At 41.2% G+C, this 19,359-nt stretch overlaps 2 protein-coding genes across 2 annotated transcripts in view; both read right to left on the reverse strand.

Annotated features, from left to right (window-relative positions):
* The window catches only part of LOC310839179 (autocrine proliferation repressor protein A-like), a 223,622-nt gene that overhangs the window by 169,768 nt on the left and 34,495 nt on the right, over positions 1 to 19,359 (reverse strand). The gene's annotated exons all lie outside the window — the stretch shown is intronic.
* Positions 466 to 13,050, reverse strand: LOC310839475 (autocrine proliferation repressor protein A-like). The gene is made up of 9 exons (XM_083728107.1): positions 12,403 to 13,050; positions 11,462 to 11,683; positions 9,287 to 9,416; positions 6,239 to 6,359; positions 5,370 to 5,505; positions 4,200 to 4,288; positions 3,322 to 3,394; positions 2,368 to 2,433; positions 466 to 1,346 (listed from the first exon to the last, which is right to left on the reverse strand). Exons 1-9 carry the CDS (start codon positions 12,616 to 12,618, stop codon positions 1,227 to 1,229), a joined length of 1,173 nt encoding a protein of 390 aa, XP_083584233.1. The 5' UTR covers positions 12,619 to 13,050; the 3' UTR covers positions 466 to 1,226.

Genomic DNA, 19,359 nt, shown 5'->3' on the forward strand with positions numbered 1-19,359 from the left:
TCTTGGGAAATTGTGGCTTTCCTAGGTTCAACCATATCATATTGAAGGAAGGACATGTTAAAACTTTTGGAACCGTATGAACCTTCGAAGTGCTTTTGCCTGTTGCACAGCTTAGCAGAGTATAGCAGAGTATCATAGGGATTGTTGAGCAACTCTTGAGATTGCCCAGCTGGACGACAAGCAGGAACAAAAACTAGTAACTTGATAAAGGTAAAGGGACCCCTGACCATTAGGTCCAGTCGTGGCCAACTCTGGGGCTGTGGGGCTCATCTCACTTTATTGGCCAAGGGAGCCTGTTGCTGGGTCTCCTTATCTCTAGGCAGATTCCTTTCATGTTCTGTATTCCCACGCTGTGGAGATTCTAATGCAAACTTGCTAAGCTGTCTGGCAAATTATGTATTCCAACAGGACATTGCTTGTAATAGGCATGCAACTTCAGAACACAAGATATTGTCACCCAATGCAATGGTAGGAATGCCAGAAACAACCTTTATTTGTTAACAAACAGAAAACAGCAAGAAATGATCAGGCAATGAAATCCCCAGCAGGTGGCTTCACTTCTGCCACAAAAATATAGTCAACTTTATTATCTCCATTCATCAGAAAGGAATCTAAAATGAAGAGATAACAGCTAGCCAAAGAAGCCACTCATTTGTTCTCTGACTCACATGGAATTTAAATTCAGTCACTTTACATGATGATTTACAATCCAGTTATAATCAATTACTTAGACTAGAGGCTACTTGTTCCCATTGAAGTCTATGAAGTTAAACTATCTTAAATCCATGCTAAGGAGTTGTGTATTAAATCTGCACTAAATGCTCCAATACTTGTACAGAATTTCAGTGAAGATTAACAGAAGATAGTGCTTTTCTTTCTTGTGATCCAGAGATCTGGGGATTACAAAGGCACACTTTCCTTTGCTGCGTTACTTGTTCTGCAGAGCCAAGCCCTTTCTCCCATGCCCAGTATTTCTCATTCATCCACCCTCTTACCCATTTCCCATTGCCACCATAGCTAGTCCTTTAGGTCTCCTGATTGTGACCGACTTTCTCACCTTCCCCATGATATTACATTCCCCATCCCACACCTATTTCAGTTTAGCTGAGGTTGAACCTATGCATTCTCTGTGCAAGGTTTTTTCTCTGCCCACTTGCTCCTCCACACGTTTTTCTAGGTGCATCTCATGTCTTCCCCAGCAGGAGCCACAGCATCGCAGGTGGATGTCACACCAGCGTTCCATAGCACTCCTCTCCCTGGCAGTCTTCACATGGATAAGTATCTGGGATAATGTGAACCTCCGAAGTGAAAACATGTGGTTTGTTCTCAGGTCCTGGGAAAGTTACCTGGAAAAGAAATGGCAGTTTTCCTCAATATATTCCATTGCAAAAAAAAATGGCATTGAAAGTTTATAGCACAGGCATATTTAAGAAATAATAATTATGCCTTACATTTGCACCAGTGCCTTAGGGCAGAGTACTTCATGCTTTCTCAAGTGGCTGGCTGAACAGCAGTTTTCTGTCTCTTGGTTTCAAGTAATATATGAATACCCAGCTTTCAGGCATGGTAGTCAGAAGTTGATGGATCATTCTTAGAAGGATAAAATGAGTGAACTAGACTGAAGGACAAGCTAAGCATTTAGTACTTCCAGTTTTTGCCTTTAGTCTTCTAGATAGTTTTATAGCACCTAAAGAATTTCTCACTAAACACAAGCTGTATAACAGCTTCATCTGAATCATGAGGTGAACAATCAAACTGTCAGAAACAAAATGAGAAAGCTCTCCAAACTGTTAAAAAAATACATAGACGATTTTTATCTTTTACATGCAAACAGGGAAAAGAAACATCCATTATTGAAAGGGATGGAACCAATAGCTGAGGTCACTGGTACGTGATGTAAACCTGTATTGTTTTCTCCATGCTACAAGAAATGTAGGAATGAAGCAGAAGAAACCATGGCTTGATTACACCATCCAGTGAGTTTAATGCCTGGACAGGGGTTTGGAAAACTATTTCCCGCTCATAGCCCCTGTAGACAACCACTCTGCTTTAGCAGTGCTTCATCTAAGCCATACTTAATGAAAAAGCTGCAAATGCCAATCTTTTTTTTGGGTTGGTGATGAAGATTTGGTACTGGAATGGGGTGGACATTGTGCGATCTGAGAATCATAGACCAACGATGTCTATCCTGATTCCTTCTTTAACAGTCTAGTACTAATGTCCATACATGACATTCCATCAGTTCTGGTGCTCAGTACATGCAGATTGTGTGTGTGTGTGTGTGTGTGTGTGAGAGAGAGAGAGAGAGAGAGAGAGAGAGAGAGAGAGAGAGAATCAAATACTAGACTCCATGGACCTGATATTTACCTCAATAAAAAAGCCTCTCCATCCCAATAGTGGCTTGCTCATTTCTGCCATATAAACACCATTTTCCTACAAAGAGATGAGATAGAAGAAGGCACTGAGAAGTGAACAGGAGTTCGTGCATCACATTGCACTTAAGAAATTCTAGAACGTTCATTAGTATGAATCTGGAGAAGAGTGAGGTGAGGTTCCTGGTTCCACTGTTCCAAGGAAAGACAACAGAGGAACAGCTATGGAGCCAGTGCTCAGTGGGGCAGGATGGGGCAGAGGGTGATCCTACTTTTCTTCCAGGTGAATCTCAATCACTTCAAGTTTCCAACAGATAGAAACTTGCCCCATTTTGTTACACAGAGCAGGCTCTCACACCAGCATTACAAACATGTCACATCAGGGAAGAAGAGCCTCAGGCCCAGAGACTAAATGTGGCTCTTGAAGACTTTCTATATGGCCCTTGGGATGTATATGGGTGTTTTTAGGAGTGCAGTATAAAGATGTTATTTTCCTCACATCTCCCTGGGCAATGCTAGATGGAAATAGCCTCTGCTGGGCTTTGAAATGAAACCATCCCATGGACTCCCCCATAGGAAAGACCATGTTCCAGCTAACTGGAACATAATGAAGGAATCCTATTTGTGTTACAGCAGGGTCTCTCCAGACTGTTGCACATGAACCTCTGCTCATCCAAGGGGAAAGCCAGAGCATTGGGCATTCTTGGGCAGCCAATCACTAATAGTAACCAGCAGGACCCTATGCAACACACCTCACAATTATCTGAAATGAATGCACTATCCTCGGGGTGGGGGAGACCCCCAGCATTTAGCAAATTTGCAGATATAAGGAAATTCAATATCTCTACAACAGAAGCCCAATTTTGTGCGTGCGTGTTTGGAGTGGGGAGACTTGGCCTCTTCAGCTGTGTGAAGAAATTGAGAAATCCTAAATCACAAACCCTCTTACCACTTTCTCAGCCGCACAAGGAAACCAAGGTATGATTCGTAAACCAGCACTCGTGGACCACCTGAAGTCTCGCCTGAGAATTATATAGGAAAGAGGAGGAATGGTGAGCACTGAAGAAGCTACTTTTTGGAGTTAAGTACCACCAAGAATGCAACATATCACTTATTGCTGCACAAGGGATAATTCTGTTGATAGAAAATAAAAAATCTGTTTATTTACTATGCAAGACAACTCACCGTTATGATGGTCCTTTAACATTGTCAACCTGATCCCAAAGGTTCCAGAGCATTCTCAGTAACCCACCCGGAGAATTCCCTTCTGAACCTTGGTTAGCAGGTTTGAAAACATACAAAAGGATTTCTGGCGAAGAATAATAACTATATTTTTTGTGGCCCTGTTGACTGACACAAAGAGCACTCAGATTGCTTTCTTTTCTTTTTTTGCCAGAGAGAAAATATTGCAAGGCAGAGAACACCCCCCAATGGCTTCCTTGTAGGGATTTAAAGCTGATCCTACATGTTCCACACTTTGAAAAATAATGTGGAAACCAAAACATAGACATCCTTCAAGATGCACATGTCCATGAAGTTTGCAATGCAGTTCTCAAGCAAAGTAATGTGCACAGAAATGCATGTATTAGGGTGAAGTGTGCATATAAATGCACAGGTACATTTGTCAAAATTGAATGTTAAGAATGTGTGTTTTTTAGATAAAATATGCATTAAAATGCTGGCAAAAAATTAATTGCAAATTGCAGTAAAAGCGGGGTCAACTGAATATAAGATATGTAGAAAACAAACTAAGCAACCCCAACTTAACAGATTTGTATGTTTATATCAACATTGTATGTTTTTATATCATTTTATGCATAATCCTACCTTTGAGAGTTCCCAGTGTCGGCAAAGAAACATTTAATTGCTGAAGGCACCTGATCTGTATATAGATAGATAACACCTTTGGTTTCTGTCTAGAAAGAGAGAGAACGGAACAGAAAAATCAAGTGCTCCTCAAGCTATTATCCATTGCTATTACTGTCTGCAGGAGACAATTTCCTGTGGGGGGACAGTGGTACCTTGGGTTACAGACACTTCAGGTTAGATACGCTTCAGGTATGTAAAAAGAAGTGTGTGTGTGTTTGTATGTTTCACTTTCCAGTGTGTTGCTAATGAGAATCCATCAATCACAGCAGGAAATGTCCTGTGTGGCTGCCACCCCCAAGAGCCCCTCCTTGCCGGGGATTGGACAAGATGGCCCTTAGGGTCCCTTCCAACTCTACAGTTCTGTGGTTCTGAGAGTCAGACCATTGGTCCATCTAGCTGAGTATTGTCTACACTGATTGGCAGCAGCTCTCGGGTGATTTCAGGTAGGATTCTCTCCCAGCCATATGTGGGGATGCCAGAGATTGAACCAAATACCTTTTGCCTGCAGAGCAAATGCGCTATCACAGAGCTATGGCCCTTCCTAGGCAACTTCCAAAGATTTCAAAGGATATTCAATTTGACAGCAGCTATTGATTCAGTTGGCTTGTGTGAAATACTGTCTCAGGCCACAGCCTGCATAAAGTCAACCCACACCTTTCAAATAAATTAAGACCCTGGAATTTTTCTTTGTGCTTTGCTTCCAAGGGCATATTCACACTACATTTACTGAACCACATATTCTGATACAGTAATTTAAAAATAAAATGATAGGAGGCCAGAAGGAAATGTCACAACTTTCTGATATTCACTAGCAAAGCTCAAAGTGAACCAACCACACTCTGAAAACAGACAAATGTCACAATTATTTAAATCAGTTCCAATCAGTTGTTGAAGGACAACATTAATCAAGACTGATTTTCCTATAATCATAACAGCCTGTTTAAAATACTGATAACTTCCTAGGAAACCTGAGCTCAACTGAGTGTCCTTAGTAAAGGATCGCACTTCATTATAATTTCCATCAATTAAGGATTCCTTAATTGCTCCTGGCTTGATGTAAGTGATAAGACAAGCATTATGCCTGAATTATTTCTGTCATTCAGTAACACAGTATCATTTTTTTCTTACCTCAGTCAGGTTCCAAGAAACTTGGGGCATGCTCAGATTCTGTATGGTGGCGAGATAAAAGGCTATACTCGTGTCCAAGATAGATAATCTAATCAGTGGGCGTAATGAAATCGCATGGAAAGTGTTTGGAATGGCCCTGCAGGATAAAAGAGAGGTTTTTGAAAAAGAAATATCTTCCTTGCAATAGACAAAGATGACATGTTCAATCTAATCACAGCTTCCTGAGTTTTCCCTCATTGAAAAGAAAACACACATAGAGAGAAATATATCAGAAAAACAGGCGGGGACCCTATTGAAGACAAAATTACTCAGCATATAGAAAAAGAAGGCCTGATGAAGGAAGACTAGCGTGGCTTCTACAAACTGCAGCATGATGACAATTTTACAACTTTATTATATACGGTACTAAGAAAAGTTCGTACACAATACATGGTCTTGTAAAATGTGATTTTTAAAATAGGGGAAGCAGAGGGAAGAAGGCAAAATAGATCTCCTACTCACAAACAAAACTATGAGGAGCTAGGTATTACTGAGGGTTAAAACAAATGAAATGTTTTAGAGCAGTAGAGATTATTTTTAAACACTCCCATTGTATTTATTTCAAAATTGCCTTTCATCTTCTCTTAATGGTTCTAAAATCTAATAGCAGAAACTGGCTTTGCACAGCACGGATTGCTTGGTGTCCATTTGATCAGGATCCCACACTACAGAGGGCAGAATCAGCTATAAATCCTCAGTTCAGATTATCTCTCTTCACCCAAAACTACGAATCTGGAGTTCAAACTATCTGTTGCCTAACTAACAACCGGGAAGGGTTCTGCCCTTCATCTAAAAAAGAGAATTTGGTATTTTTTCCAGTATGAACTTACCGGAAATATTTTTTTGCTGCTAGCTGAGGAAAGAAATTTCGGCTATAATCAGGTAAGAAAATTTCATCTCCTGTTGCAATGATTATGTACACAAACTTGTTTAAGTATTGCTCATTATATGCTGGGGATGGAAAAATAAATGTTATAGTAATGGGCAAAACATGCAATTCTCAAGTAATTACTACTTGTTTTATCATAAATCATCATAAAAAGATAACAAGATTGCACAGGAGTAATGGGAAATAATAGGAACAGAGTAAGGACCACAAAGCCCTAAACAGGTGTATATGTTCAGGGGACAGAATACAGAGATGTGGAAGGTGTAGAAATTGCTGCAGTTCGTATGTCTGTTTGGCTTCTTTATTACTTATTGAATTTATATACCACCCTATACCCTGAGGTCTGAAACCGAAATCAGTCAAGTGAATGCAATTGGTATATTGTTCGTTTCCCAACTAAAATTAATAAGTTTGATACTTCCTTTGCACAGTTTGATTCTTTATGTATTTATTTTAACTGTTTAACTAAATTTGTATACCTCTTAACTGCAAAAAAAAAAAAAATGAACAAAAAACCCCACCATGATTGTTGTAGTTTAATGATGCTAGTAGTAGCTGAAGGATAGAGAGGGAAGGGGAAGGGGACAAAGGGGGGATGCTGAAAGCTTGGGGGGGCATGTATTTAAAGGAGGTTGCTGAAGGAAAGCATGCAAAAGGCTCTAATCAGTGAACAGTTTGATTGTATAGTTGAATGACAAAATAATGGATCTAGCCCTAGAGAAGCCCACCTCCTTCCAAAGAATGTGTCCCATCCCTCCATTGTTCCCATCTCCCCAAAAGGTAGGGTGGGTGTCACCAGCATTTGTCCATCACATTCAGTGCTTTGCCCCCTAGAAAAATAGATGCCGGTACTCACTATGAAGTTGTTATAGTACATATCACACTTTTTAACAAAGGGGGGGTGCTGTTACTGTGTACTCTTGAGTACCTCCTGAAAAATAGCACTGATCATGTCTGATTTCCTCTTGGTGAGGCTGGTGGCAACCTTCAAAAGTCAGCAGAAGGATGGACTCTTCCCTTTCCCCTGCACTTGGTACTGTATTTGGCATGTTGGTGGTTTCTGCTTAGAATACTGTCAGTGAATACGGGTGTGTGTGAGATGTGGGGGTTTCATCTGAATGGGCTGTAGGAAGTGTGTGGGTCACATCTGAATGCAGATCTGGACCATCTTGTAGGCAGCCATTTCCATGTTTGCCTGCTTGGAAAGTAAGATGGGTCCAAGGGTGGGAAGAAGAGGTTGGCAGAGGTTTGTGGCTGAGGGCATAGCTGTCAAGTGTCCCTTATTTGAAGGGACAGTCCCTTATTCCAGCGCCATGTCCCGCTGCTGTCCCTTATTGATGGATGTCCCTTAAATGATGTCCCTTAAATTTCAAAGGAAGCAGCTCCTCTCCCTCCCTCCCTGCCGGCCAGGAGGAGGGAGGCTCCAACTGTGTTGCTTGGCTGTGTTGCTCACCCAATAAGAAGTCTAAGAACGACTGGGGGGTGGAGCTTGCATGCCTTGTGTGTGGCTAGTTAATGCAAGCTGAGGGGAGTTTTGAATGCTGGACGCCATTTTGTTGCACATGCTGCTGCAAACTTTGCAGTGCAAAGCCAGGCTGGGGAGCCATCTTAAGTTGAGGCTGCATAGGCCTTGTGGTGCATGTGATTCAGATTCTATTCAGTTGAACCTCTGGTTACAAAGTTGGTTGGACAGTGTTCTCGGAGCTACCAGCATGAGTTTGACCAGACTGCAGGAGGACAGGAAGACTGGAGTGCCTGGAACAGGTGAGGCTGCAGGTCCCTTATTTTGGCTGCTGGTCCCTTATTTTCAAGGCTGCTGCTCCCTTATTTTCAAATCTGTAAGTTGACAGCTATGGTTGAGGGGTGGGGAGTGTTGAATGTGAGTAAGGGAGAAGAATCTGCACAATGTCTTCAGCTTCATGATTTATCTTTCCCATTTAATTTTAACATTTCTCTTCCCACCCCCTCTGAAAGCTGGATAGCTAATATTGGGACCCTGCAGGGGGACCACTAATTGATGGGCCATTAGCTGCTTCATTTACTCTGAAGGAAGGAAGAATGGCGACCCACTAAGAACATTTAGATACTTTAAAAGTGGGAAAGACTGTGGTCTTAATTGACCATAACAGGCACTCTATCAGGAAAAGCATAGAATACACTGAAATAAATGGTGTGAAATCATGTAGCAATAGTGACATTACAACAAAAATATGAAAAAAATTACCATAGTAGACAACAAAAGAAATAATTATGTATTTGGTGGAATCTGACTTGCAAAAGAACAGAATTGGCTCTGGTTTTATAGATACAGAACAGACGGGACATTGCTAACTTCATTCTTCCCTAGCAGGATGGAACAAAAACATGACTGAAACCATAGAGCAAAGCAATGTTGAAAAGGAAGCCATTCTGTAGCATATATGCTGTTTGGCCATTTGCATCTTTGGTATTATGTTCCCCAGGTCATCAAGGAAGCAATAGGAGGGTTCCCCAGATCTGCACAAACTGAATACCTCAAGCAATCATCAGTTTGGCTTTCCAGTCCTACCAGCAGACAGCCGAGCAAATCCACTAGAAGAATGTGACTTCTCCCCTTCTCCTTCTCTCATTTACCCCAAATTGGTTCATGGGGGTTGGGATAACCCCTGGAATAGCAAACAAGGGGGGGACAAGGCAGCTCATTCCATTAGACAAGCAGCAATGGATCAATCAGTAGCCTTTTCTACTTCCCTCTATGAAACCATCCATTGGCCCCCATTAATCTGGTCCTTTCTCATCTATGGCCATGTCAGCAATCCATGGGAGCCTGGCCTACGACTATTCCTTTATGATGCATACAGGCATTTTTAGGAATGGGGGAAAATCTGCTCCTTAACTCCCTGCATGATGACCTCCTTTTCCCTGGGGATGTTTTCCACACCAATGAGTAGCGATTCTTCTCCTAGCGCTTCATTTATCAGAAAAGTCTGAGAAGGTAAGAACTGCTCACCATAAGGATCAGCATATGAATTTAGATTCTCGAACCGTGTAGTGTCTATCTGCCGAGTTAAATTCAGATTATATTCAGGCTCCATGGTATATGACCAGCCACAGTATGCTCGGTATTGATGGTGCAAGTTCTACAGCAAAACAGGCAGAAGTGAGTTCTGTGTACACCTATGGCTTCACACATAGCACATGTCATATCTTAAGAACTTGAAGTCCTATCAAATGGAGAACAGTCACGAGATCTAGCAGGGCCAAGCTGACAAAATTCCAAACAAAACATGTAATTACATTATAGCAGCAACATTCATTATGAGGTCTACCTGATACTTCTACTGATATCTTTGAGGTGCTATGTAAAAGCTTACCCTCTTTTAGTGTACTAAAATTTTGTTTGCTGTATGTGGGCTCCCTAACATTTCTATCACTGTTATGGAGGGGTTTTTCCATGTATATTTTATGAATTTTATGTTTTTGTGTAAACGTGTTTATATTTTAATGTATTTTACGTACGCTTTTAAATATGCTACAAATGGCTCAGAGACTTTTTATGTATCTAGTGACCAAGAGCTCATCCACACTTACTTTTTGCCTTGTGCTTTCTAGTCATAGGTCCATGCTATAAAGTGCAGTGCCTGAGCACTTCCCCCGCCCCGCCCCCCCACGAAAACCCACTCTTTAATGCTGAATCAGGACAAACAGCAATTTGGGTTTTCTGTGGATTGGCGTTTGCTTCAATTCAGTAGTAAAAAAAGGGTTTTCCCAGGGAAGTTTGGGGCAAAAAAAGAAGGAAGAAAAGTGCTTGGACATGGTGCCTTAAAGACTGCACCTGTACCTAGAAAAATGGCACAAAAGGAAGTCTGGATGAGCCCCAACAGATCTCTATATTAGTTTATCTCATGGCTTTCTGGTTATTTATTTGGGTTAAGTTGACAACTACCTCCTTCCATCTCACTGATAGGCCAGAATATTCAGAAAATTTCAGTATGATATCTTAATATGGATATTTGTACCCAGGGCTCTCAAGTGGATGCCATTGCCATTTTAAGAGACCAAAGGAAGCATTCATGGTGAATTTCAGCATCTTTTTTTCTAGAAAAATAGCCCTGTTTGTACCTAACCTGCTGGTCATCGTACTCAGCTTTGTCTACATGGCATCTCCCTTACATTTATTGTGTAGCCATTCTTACTATTGTTGGATTGTACACAATCCCTGTTGCTCTAATTCTTGAAACCACCCAGGTCACCCTGCATAATAGCCAGGATTGTGGAATTTAATTTTCTAATTCCACAATCCTGGCTATTGTGGAAAGTTTTCTTCCTCCCCTCGCTCAGTAACCTGATGTCTGAGTTCATGAAGCAATGTTTGGGGTCAGATGATTTGAGGGACAGTCTTCACTCATGAGTCTGCCCATTTCCTAAAATTATTGAAGGCCTTACTTGCTGTCCCTTTGTCTTCAGCAGTGTGGTTGATGAGGACACAGGACAGGGCCTTTTCAATAGCGATGCACCGTGCTGAGAATGTGGAGTACCCTTCCTCAGGTGTATGGTTCTCTCTCTCTCTCTCTCTCTCTCTCTCTCTCTCTCTCTCTCTCTCTCAGCCTTCTAGTAAATATATTTTAATTTTTCCAGATTTGGGAGAAAGCTGCATTTTGCTGTTTTTGAACCCCCAGTTCTTTGGGAAAATATTCTGATTGTCTTGTATTTATCTATATTTATACTTATCTATAAATCTAGTTCAGGGCCACATTAGGGGCTTTTTATTAGACGGGTAGGGTACATTCCTTATAAATGGTGTGTGTGTGTGTGTGTGTGTGTGTGTGTGTGTGTAGTCTTCAAGATCTCTATAAGCTTCAGCCTGCAGCTGAGTTAGAGGTTGTGAAGGGTATCCTGCACAGCCTATCAAATGTAAGGGACTGCATTGATTTTTCTTGTGTTTTAATGCTGCTTTGTGAGCATCCTTGGACATTTTATTTTTATTTTATTTATTTTTCTTTTCAGGAGACCCCCATTCCCCCCACAGAACATTTTATTGAAATGGTGGTATATACATGAACGAACAGTGAAGTTGCCCAGGGTAGCATAATCTCTACATCTGAAGTCAATACTATTGGCATGTTATTGGGAAGAACTATGCCGTTCTCTACTCTTCCCTACTGTGAAGAAAATGGATTCTCACCTTAATAATATTCAAAAGATCAAATACAAGTGGAGTAAAGGACACAACTCTTCCATCCACGGCTGCCGCAAGCCAGGCAGTCCAGCCACGCTGCCATAAGGAGAGAAAAGAATGAGGTTGCAAAGGTGCACTGGGAGCCGGAGAATGGCAAGCACAGAAGAAGTAAAAAGATTCAATGGGGTGGTTTGTACTGGTTGTTATTTGTTTTTGTTTTGTAAAGTTCTTGAAGGGTGTGTTTTTGTTTTTGTTTTCAATTAGCAGTATATTATTTTTGCTCCCGTTTTGCCTAATTTATTACAGATGCATGTGTTCTTTGACAGAGAATTCACTGAATGTTAAGGATGCTTTCACGTGCTCTTTTTGGAAATGAATGAGTTGAAGGATCTCGCAGAGGAGTTGGGCCATTTAGCAAAGAAGACTGAAGAGAGGGCAGCTTTGAGAAAAGACTGTACACAAGCTAGGATGACCATCAGGAGAACAACTTCCATCTACCCTAAGCTGTGTTACCTCTAGCCACCTCCCCTAAGCAAGTTGAGAGCAGACTGGAAAGACGAGACTTTCTCCTTACTTTGCAAGAACTCTCCAGTATTTATGGTTGTTTAAAACTCATATATTGGATTCCTGTTAGGGTCTCAAAAATGATTCAGTTTCCCCTTCCATAGCCAGCCACAGGGAGACCCAACGATTACCTACTGCTGCTCATGGAATCATAGAACTGCAGAGATGGAAGGGCTCCTGAGGATAATCTAGACCAACTCCCTGCAGTGTTGGAATATGCAGCTGTCCTGTATGGGGATCAAACCTGCAACCTTGGCGTAATCTGCAACACACTCTAACCAACTGAGTTATCCTGGTTCATGTTTCCTTACCACCCAGCAGCCACCTCCCTGGTTTAGGTTCCCTCCCATCCTCCACAAAGAAAAAGGGCACAGCGGAAATGCCTTCCTCCGTATTTCAAAACTGCTGCTCTCACCATTCTGCCACTTCAGGGAGGTCATGTTGACGGTATAGACGGTTACGCCAGGCCTGTCTTCCTTCTTTGTGACAGTGTAGTTGTAGTGAGGGTCATATTGCTTGACGTAGACATCCAGGGCCGTCTGCGCCCATCCAGAGGGCAGGCAGGCTGCCAGGAGGAGGAGAGAGAAAGCAGCATACATGGTCAAGCAGGTATAGTTGCCTTGAAAGAGGTACCTGCCTTTGTTCAGCAGCAGTTCTCCCACTTCAGATCACAGTTGCTTCCAGCAGGAAAGCTCCACAAGGCTTGGTGGTGTGTGTCAAAGCTTTCATCTAGAGCTGTTCTTTCCATGAATGTCACAACAACTTTCTCCAGTATTTATATAAGTCTTGTAGCAGGGAGGGCCCTGAATCACACGGCCAAGACAGCATTTATGCAGATTTATCTAATGAGCGCAGGAAATAATTCTGCCAGTTATTCTTTATTGACTTCCAGTCACAAAGCACCCTCCCACTTATCAGTTCAGGCCTGTAGCCAAACTGAGGCCTGTATCTGCTCTGTGTCACTTGCAACATTGGTTCACCTCCCCTATGCACTTTTTGAAAAAGAGCATTTCAAAATGGCAGAATGACATCTCCCAGTTAACAACTCACAGCTTCCTTCTAGAATGGAGGGGGACTTCCTGGTAGGAAGTCTAAAGGAAGAAGACAAGACATTATATTTATACGCAACAGTAGCCGCAAGGTTATTGATTGTGAAAAACTGGAAAAGTGGTATTATACTGACAAAAACAGAGTGGCTTGCCAAATTATTGGAGTATTACAATATATCCAAAACAATGGGAGAAATTGGAAGGATCTCAAAAGAGAAGATAGACAGGGACTGGAAGGTGTTTAAAGGATACTTGCAAAACCATATTGAAAAATCAGAACTCCGATTAGAATAAACAAGTTCCGTTTCAAATACTGAAATACTAAATAAGATGGATAACAATGTGTAATAGAAAAAGAAGCAGAAAATTGGGTTAAAGGTGTTAAGTTGTGGGTTGACATAGCTGACGACCAGCGATTTCTCCAAATAGCTCTTTATTTCGTAAGCTGGAATAGAACTGACTGCAAACAGCTCAGCCGGCCTGCTTTTATAGGCAGCCGGCTGTCAACATTGTAACAACAACAGCCCAGAGTTCCCACCTAAAATAACTGAAGCGGACCTGAGGGAAAACTATCTACAGACCTGAGTGAAAACTATATACAGTATCCCCTGCTGGCCCAGGGTGAAACTTCACTACATAACAAAAGGTGTGTGAAAGAAAGTAATAGAAGTGGAAAGAAATTGCAATTGAGTAGAATGGAAGTCTAACACAAAGGTGGGATGAGGGGTGAGGGATGGTGATGGGAAAAGGAAGTATCTGTGGGATTGAGTGTGGGTATGTTTGAACATTTTTAAGGATGTATGAAATGTATGTTTGTATATTCGTAATATGTGTGTATTAATACTGAATTATTTTAATAATAAAAAAATAGAATGGAAGGGGAAATGTTTTGAGGAACTAATTAGTAGCAAATGCTCAACTTCATCTGAAGTGGTGGTAGTGCCGTCTCCCTTTAATTACTTGTTTTCTCAGCATGTTTTAAGACCCTTACAATAATTTTTAAAAATATCCATGAATTATTATGACCATGAGAAGAGTCCTGGTGGATCAGACCAAAGATCTATCAAGTGCAGTGGCCTATTTTTCACAGTAGCCAACCAGAGGGGAAGCCCACACAAGCAGGACGTGAACTGTTGTTTGCCTGCATCATGACTAGCAGCCATTGATAGCCATTTGTCTAATCACCTTTTAAAGCCATCACCACACCTGTCATAATGTATACATGCCTCTCATGCCCCCTTTATTCTACTATAAACTAAGAAGCCCCAAATGTCAGAAGGGCTCCAGTGCCCTGATCATTTTGCTTGCTCTTTTCTGTATTCACAAATGCCCTTTCAATGATATATTTAAGGCAATTCCCATATGCACATGTCTAATTTTTGGCCTTCTCTCCTCCCACTTCTTCGTGAGGAGGAATAACTGTACAAAATAGGATGTCCCTAGTTTCTGATGAAAATAGGGGCATCCTATTCCATGTCAGCAACAACAACAACAGTTGTTGTTATACCCTGCCCATTTGGCTGGGTTGCCCCAGCCACTCTAGGATAGCCCCTGTGCCATTGGTTGGTCCTCTGCCACGTCATCCCAAGGCTGTCCAATCTGGACGGTCCAGGAGCATGACGCAGGCTATTTAAACTTCCCATGGCCGAGGACATGTTCCTTTTCTCCCTGTTCGGTCAGTTCCAATGCCTAAGCCAATACCACTCACATTCTGTAACCAATAAAGTTGCAGCCTTTTTTGCCCATTAACCTAAACTGTTTCGTGTGTCTTTAGTCCACTTCCTGGAGGGTTTGGGACCTTGCCACGCAACTTATTTCCTTGCTCAGGGGTTGCATAACTCCATACCCTCCATATATTGCGATTATCTTCCTGATTCTCTTTCTAGTTGCATATTTATTAGTCCCAACAGGAAGAGCTCTAGTTTCAGTTGAACATTAACCTTCAAAATCTTCTGTATCAATGTATGTATTTTTATCCTTTTTTTAAAGCTTTTTCTACAGATCCACCTTCATGTTCTTGACATTTCCAACATACTGTACACTTGGAACATTTTTATACATTCTAAATAACTTCTCAGGAGTTAGATACCAACAGTATGTCATTTTGTAAAAAATTCTCTTTTAAATCATAACACAATGTGTATTTTAACCCTTTAGTCCACATATGCTCCCACTGTTCGATCTGTATATTATAACCCATTTTTTGTCAATTTAATAATGCATTCTTTATCTCGTTCCTCTTCCATTTCAAATTTCTGATTTGTTTGCAGGGAGATTAAATGACATTGCATGAATCAAATGATATCCTACAATTCCCCGTGCAAGCCGAATCACTTACCTTATCACAAAGGGTGGAATTTTAATAAAAAACTCTAAGCGGTCTCACAGCACCACCAAATCAGCTGTAATTGTACAACCTGAATTTGCTGGTATGTGATTGAATCTCAAGCCAAAAGCATCAACAGTCTGGAAGCACTCTTAAGTGCACAAAAGCTAGAACAGGGTCTCATGCGTACACCCAAATTTAAGACTGAGGTCACTACCTCATTGCGTATTTAAGTCCAGGTAGGTATAGTCATGTAACAGGATTACTTGCACCTTGGTGTATCCATCCTTAACTGAACACAATGGATTCCCAAATTCTTCATCTACTCGTGATAAAGATTAGAATATAGGTACGGTACTATACCATTAAACGTTTGCGGTTCATATGAGTTTAGGAAACAGTACGAAATAAATTTGTACTTTGCCTCTGAAAAGAATCATGAGATTGTTAAAGAGGTTGGTTGATTGATTTGGAGCCTTTGTATCCTGCTCTTCAGCCAAAAAAGACTCCTAGAGCACATTACATGCACTCAACTAAAACAAGACAGTCCTTTGCCCAAGGCTAGCAGTCTAAAAGCTTAACACAGAAGTGAAAAGGATCAAGGGAGAAAACAAACTCAGGTGCCAATTCTTATATAAAGTATAATACTTCTGATGACTAGAAAGCACAGAAACAGCTCAGGGGCAGACAGGAGGTGTCTGATGGAGCTGTGCTTTCTGCAAAGCTGGTAGAATGAACCCTGCTTCCCATCAGTCCCACTGAGGCCGCCTATTCATGCAATGACAGGAACACTCATTTATCAGGCATCTCTTAATATAATGAGCACACATGTCACACTAATTTTTGCAATTGTAATTGGAATTAGATTGGTTGCATTGCATTCCTAATTAAATAATTTGAGTATGGTCTGCATCAAGTGAGAAACAGGAATGAGATGATCTGATTAGCATTGCATAATGAACTGTGGTTTGTGTTTGGACGTGATGTGGGTCAAGCCCTTTTGGAGTATGGCACTCAAGACCAGTGAGAACGGAATGTGAAGGCAGCATGGAACGTCAGTTTAGAGGTGGGGATATTGTAAGTGGACAATCAAATTGTGTGAAGGAGCACTTCCTTTTTATCTATCTCAAATATCCCAACATTCAGCTGCCTTGGATCTCCATGAGTTCTAGTGTTATGAGGGAGAAAATGTTTTCGCTGTGTGAATGCAGCCTCCAGCAGGGGCTGTTGTTGTTGTTATGGAATAGGATGTCCCTATTTTCATCAGAGAACTGTTGGAGGGTATGCAGTTGGTCCCCTGCAAGATAAGGGAGTCAAATGTGTACTAAAGGAAGATAAGGAGACAGCAGAGGTGAATGGTTGTTGGTTTTTGTTGGTTTTTTGTATCTGTCTTCCCAAAGGAAGCTATAAGGCACATCCCTGTGCCTGAACTAACATTTTCAGGAGGAGAGTCTGAGGAACTGAGGCAGATAATGGTAACAAGCAGTGGTGTAACATGGGTAGCCAGCACCCGGGACAAAGCAAGTATTGCGCCCCATAAACTATTAAGTGATTACGGTATTGCAGGGGTGTGAGAGAGAGAGAGGAGTGGGGAGAGGAAGAGAGAGTGTAATAGAGTCTCAGTCTGGCAGAGAGGGAAGGCCAGGGCAGCAGGAGTATACCATGCCAAAGGGCTGCTTGCTGTTGAGGGACATCATCGTGGCCAGCGGGATGGGGGGGGGAGCCAGGCATCCATGGGAAACACAACACAAAGAGGCAGGAAAAGGCACACAGAGAAACTGCAGCCTCAGCTGCTGCCACCAGCCTTTCAGATTGTTATATGCACAAAGATGGAAGGACTTATTATTGTCTACAATGGAAGGATGATTATTGAAATTAATGAATTTTGCTAAGATGGCAAAGCTGACATGCTTAATCGGAGAAAAATCACTGACGACATTTATTGATTAGAAACCCCTTATTGGACTTTCTGCACAAAAAGGAAAATGAGCTTTTAAGATCTGGGTTTGAAGACTGAAAAAAGGTTGGTTTATAGAAAGTAGAGGAGTTGCATGTTATTATGGAGTTTTCATAAGTTTTTTAAGCTGATAGACGGAGATTTGAAGTCTTTTCTTTCTTTCTTTCTTTCTTTCTTTCTTTCTTTCTTTCTTTCTTTCTTTTAGATTTTATATTTAAAATGCTTGATATTTGATGTTGACATGCATATTTTTTCTTTGTTTTTTAAAGCTATTTTTATTAAAGCTTGTAAAACAAACAAATCAGAGATAATGCTCAAAACATAGCTGACACCATCTTTTTTTTTAAAAAAAAAGATTTTTATTAGGGTTTCAACAGATTTTATCATAACAAACAAAACAAAACAACACAATAACAGACAATAAACAATATAACACACACAAAAATCAAACATAAATATATAAGTTCAATTCTTAATTTCATGTACCTTACTTTCCCGACTTTCTCACACTTCCCTTTTCTGTATTCCAATTTCCAAATTAGTTTCAGCAAACTCTTCCATTATTTTGTCTGATTTTAATGTTACTTAATTTCTTTTAAATTAACCATTGTCACTATTAACCACTTATCTTCTAACCCCCCATCATTGATTAATTTTGCTATGTTTCTTTACTTGTTACTTATAAGACATCTTTGCATGTTCCTTTCAACTTTGTCACTAATGCCGCACTATCTCTATATCCTGCATCGTTTTAACATTCAAATAGTTTACAATGTTTTTGCAGATAATCTTTAAATTTCATCCAATCTTCTTCTGTTTGTTCTTCTCCCAAGTCTCGGATTCTGCCAGTCATTTCTGCCAGTTCCATGTAGTCTATCAGTTGCATCTGCCATTCTTCCAAGGTGGGCAAATCTTGTGTCTTCCAGTACTTTGCGATGAGTATTCTTGCTGCTGTTGTTGCATACATAAAAAAGGTTCTATCCTTCTTTAACACCATCTGGCCAACAATGCCCAAGAGAAAGGCCTCTGGTTTCTTAAGAAAGGTATACTTAAATACCTTTTTCAGTTCATTATAGATCATTTCCCGGAAAGCCTTGACCTTTGGGCACGTCCACCAGAGGTGAAAGAATGTTCCCTCAGTTTCCTTACATTTCCAACACTTATTGTCAGGCACATGGTATATCTTTGCAAGCTTGACTGGTGTCATGTACCACCTATAAATCATTTTGATGGATGGGTTGTTCTGTTTAACGGAGCAGGGATCAGCATGCCAAATATATTGCCAAACCTATCCAACAGAAATCCTCTCCCCTCTCACTGCTGCAAATACCAACAAAATCCTGCATGTCTTTCATTTACACACACATTTGGGCTAAACTGCCCACAGTAACCATGATTGCAAATTGTTGAGCCACCAAAAACAACATTTAAGAAAAGGTATGCAGTGCTCATCTCGCTTTCAGGCTGAGGGAGCAGGCGTTTATCCACAGACAGTTTTCCAGGTCATGTGGCCAGCATGACTAAACTGTTTCTGGTGCAACTGAACACTATGATTGAAAGCAGAGCACATGGAAACGCTGTTTACTTTCCAGCCACAGCGGTCCCTATTTATCTATTTGCATTGGCGTGCTTTTGAACTGCTAGGTTGGCAGAAGCTGGGACAGAGCAATGGGAGCTCACCCCACCATGCAGATTTGAACCGCTGACCTTCTGATAAGCAAGTCCAAGAAGCTCAGTGGTTTAGACCACAGCGCCGCCCGCGTCCCTACAACATTTAAGAACAGAGATCCTGGTAAGGCAGACCAGGATTTTTCAACTCCTAGTGATGAAGAGGCACAGTTGCCCCATGTACAACCCACTGGGAATGCAGTAGGAGTCCATGGCTCCAGTAAGTATCTGGGGAACAGGCTCCTGCTGCTCTCACCTTCACCTTCTCTAAGGAGATGTGCACCACATGACTTGGCTCCCACATTTTAATTCTAGCATTTTGAACCACTTCTATGAAAGA

Source organism: Podarcis gaigeae (genome assembly GCF_964106915.1).
Source record: "Podarcis gaigeae genome assembly, chromosome: 2".
In the NCBI taxonomy this organism is placed as follows: Eukaryota; Metazoa; Chordata; class Lepidosauria; order Squamata; family Lacertidae; genus Podarcis; species Podarcis gaigeae.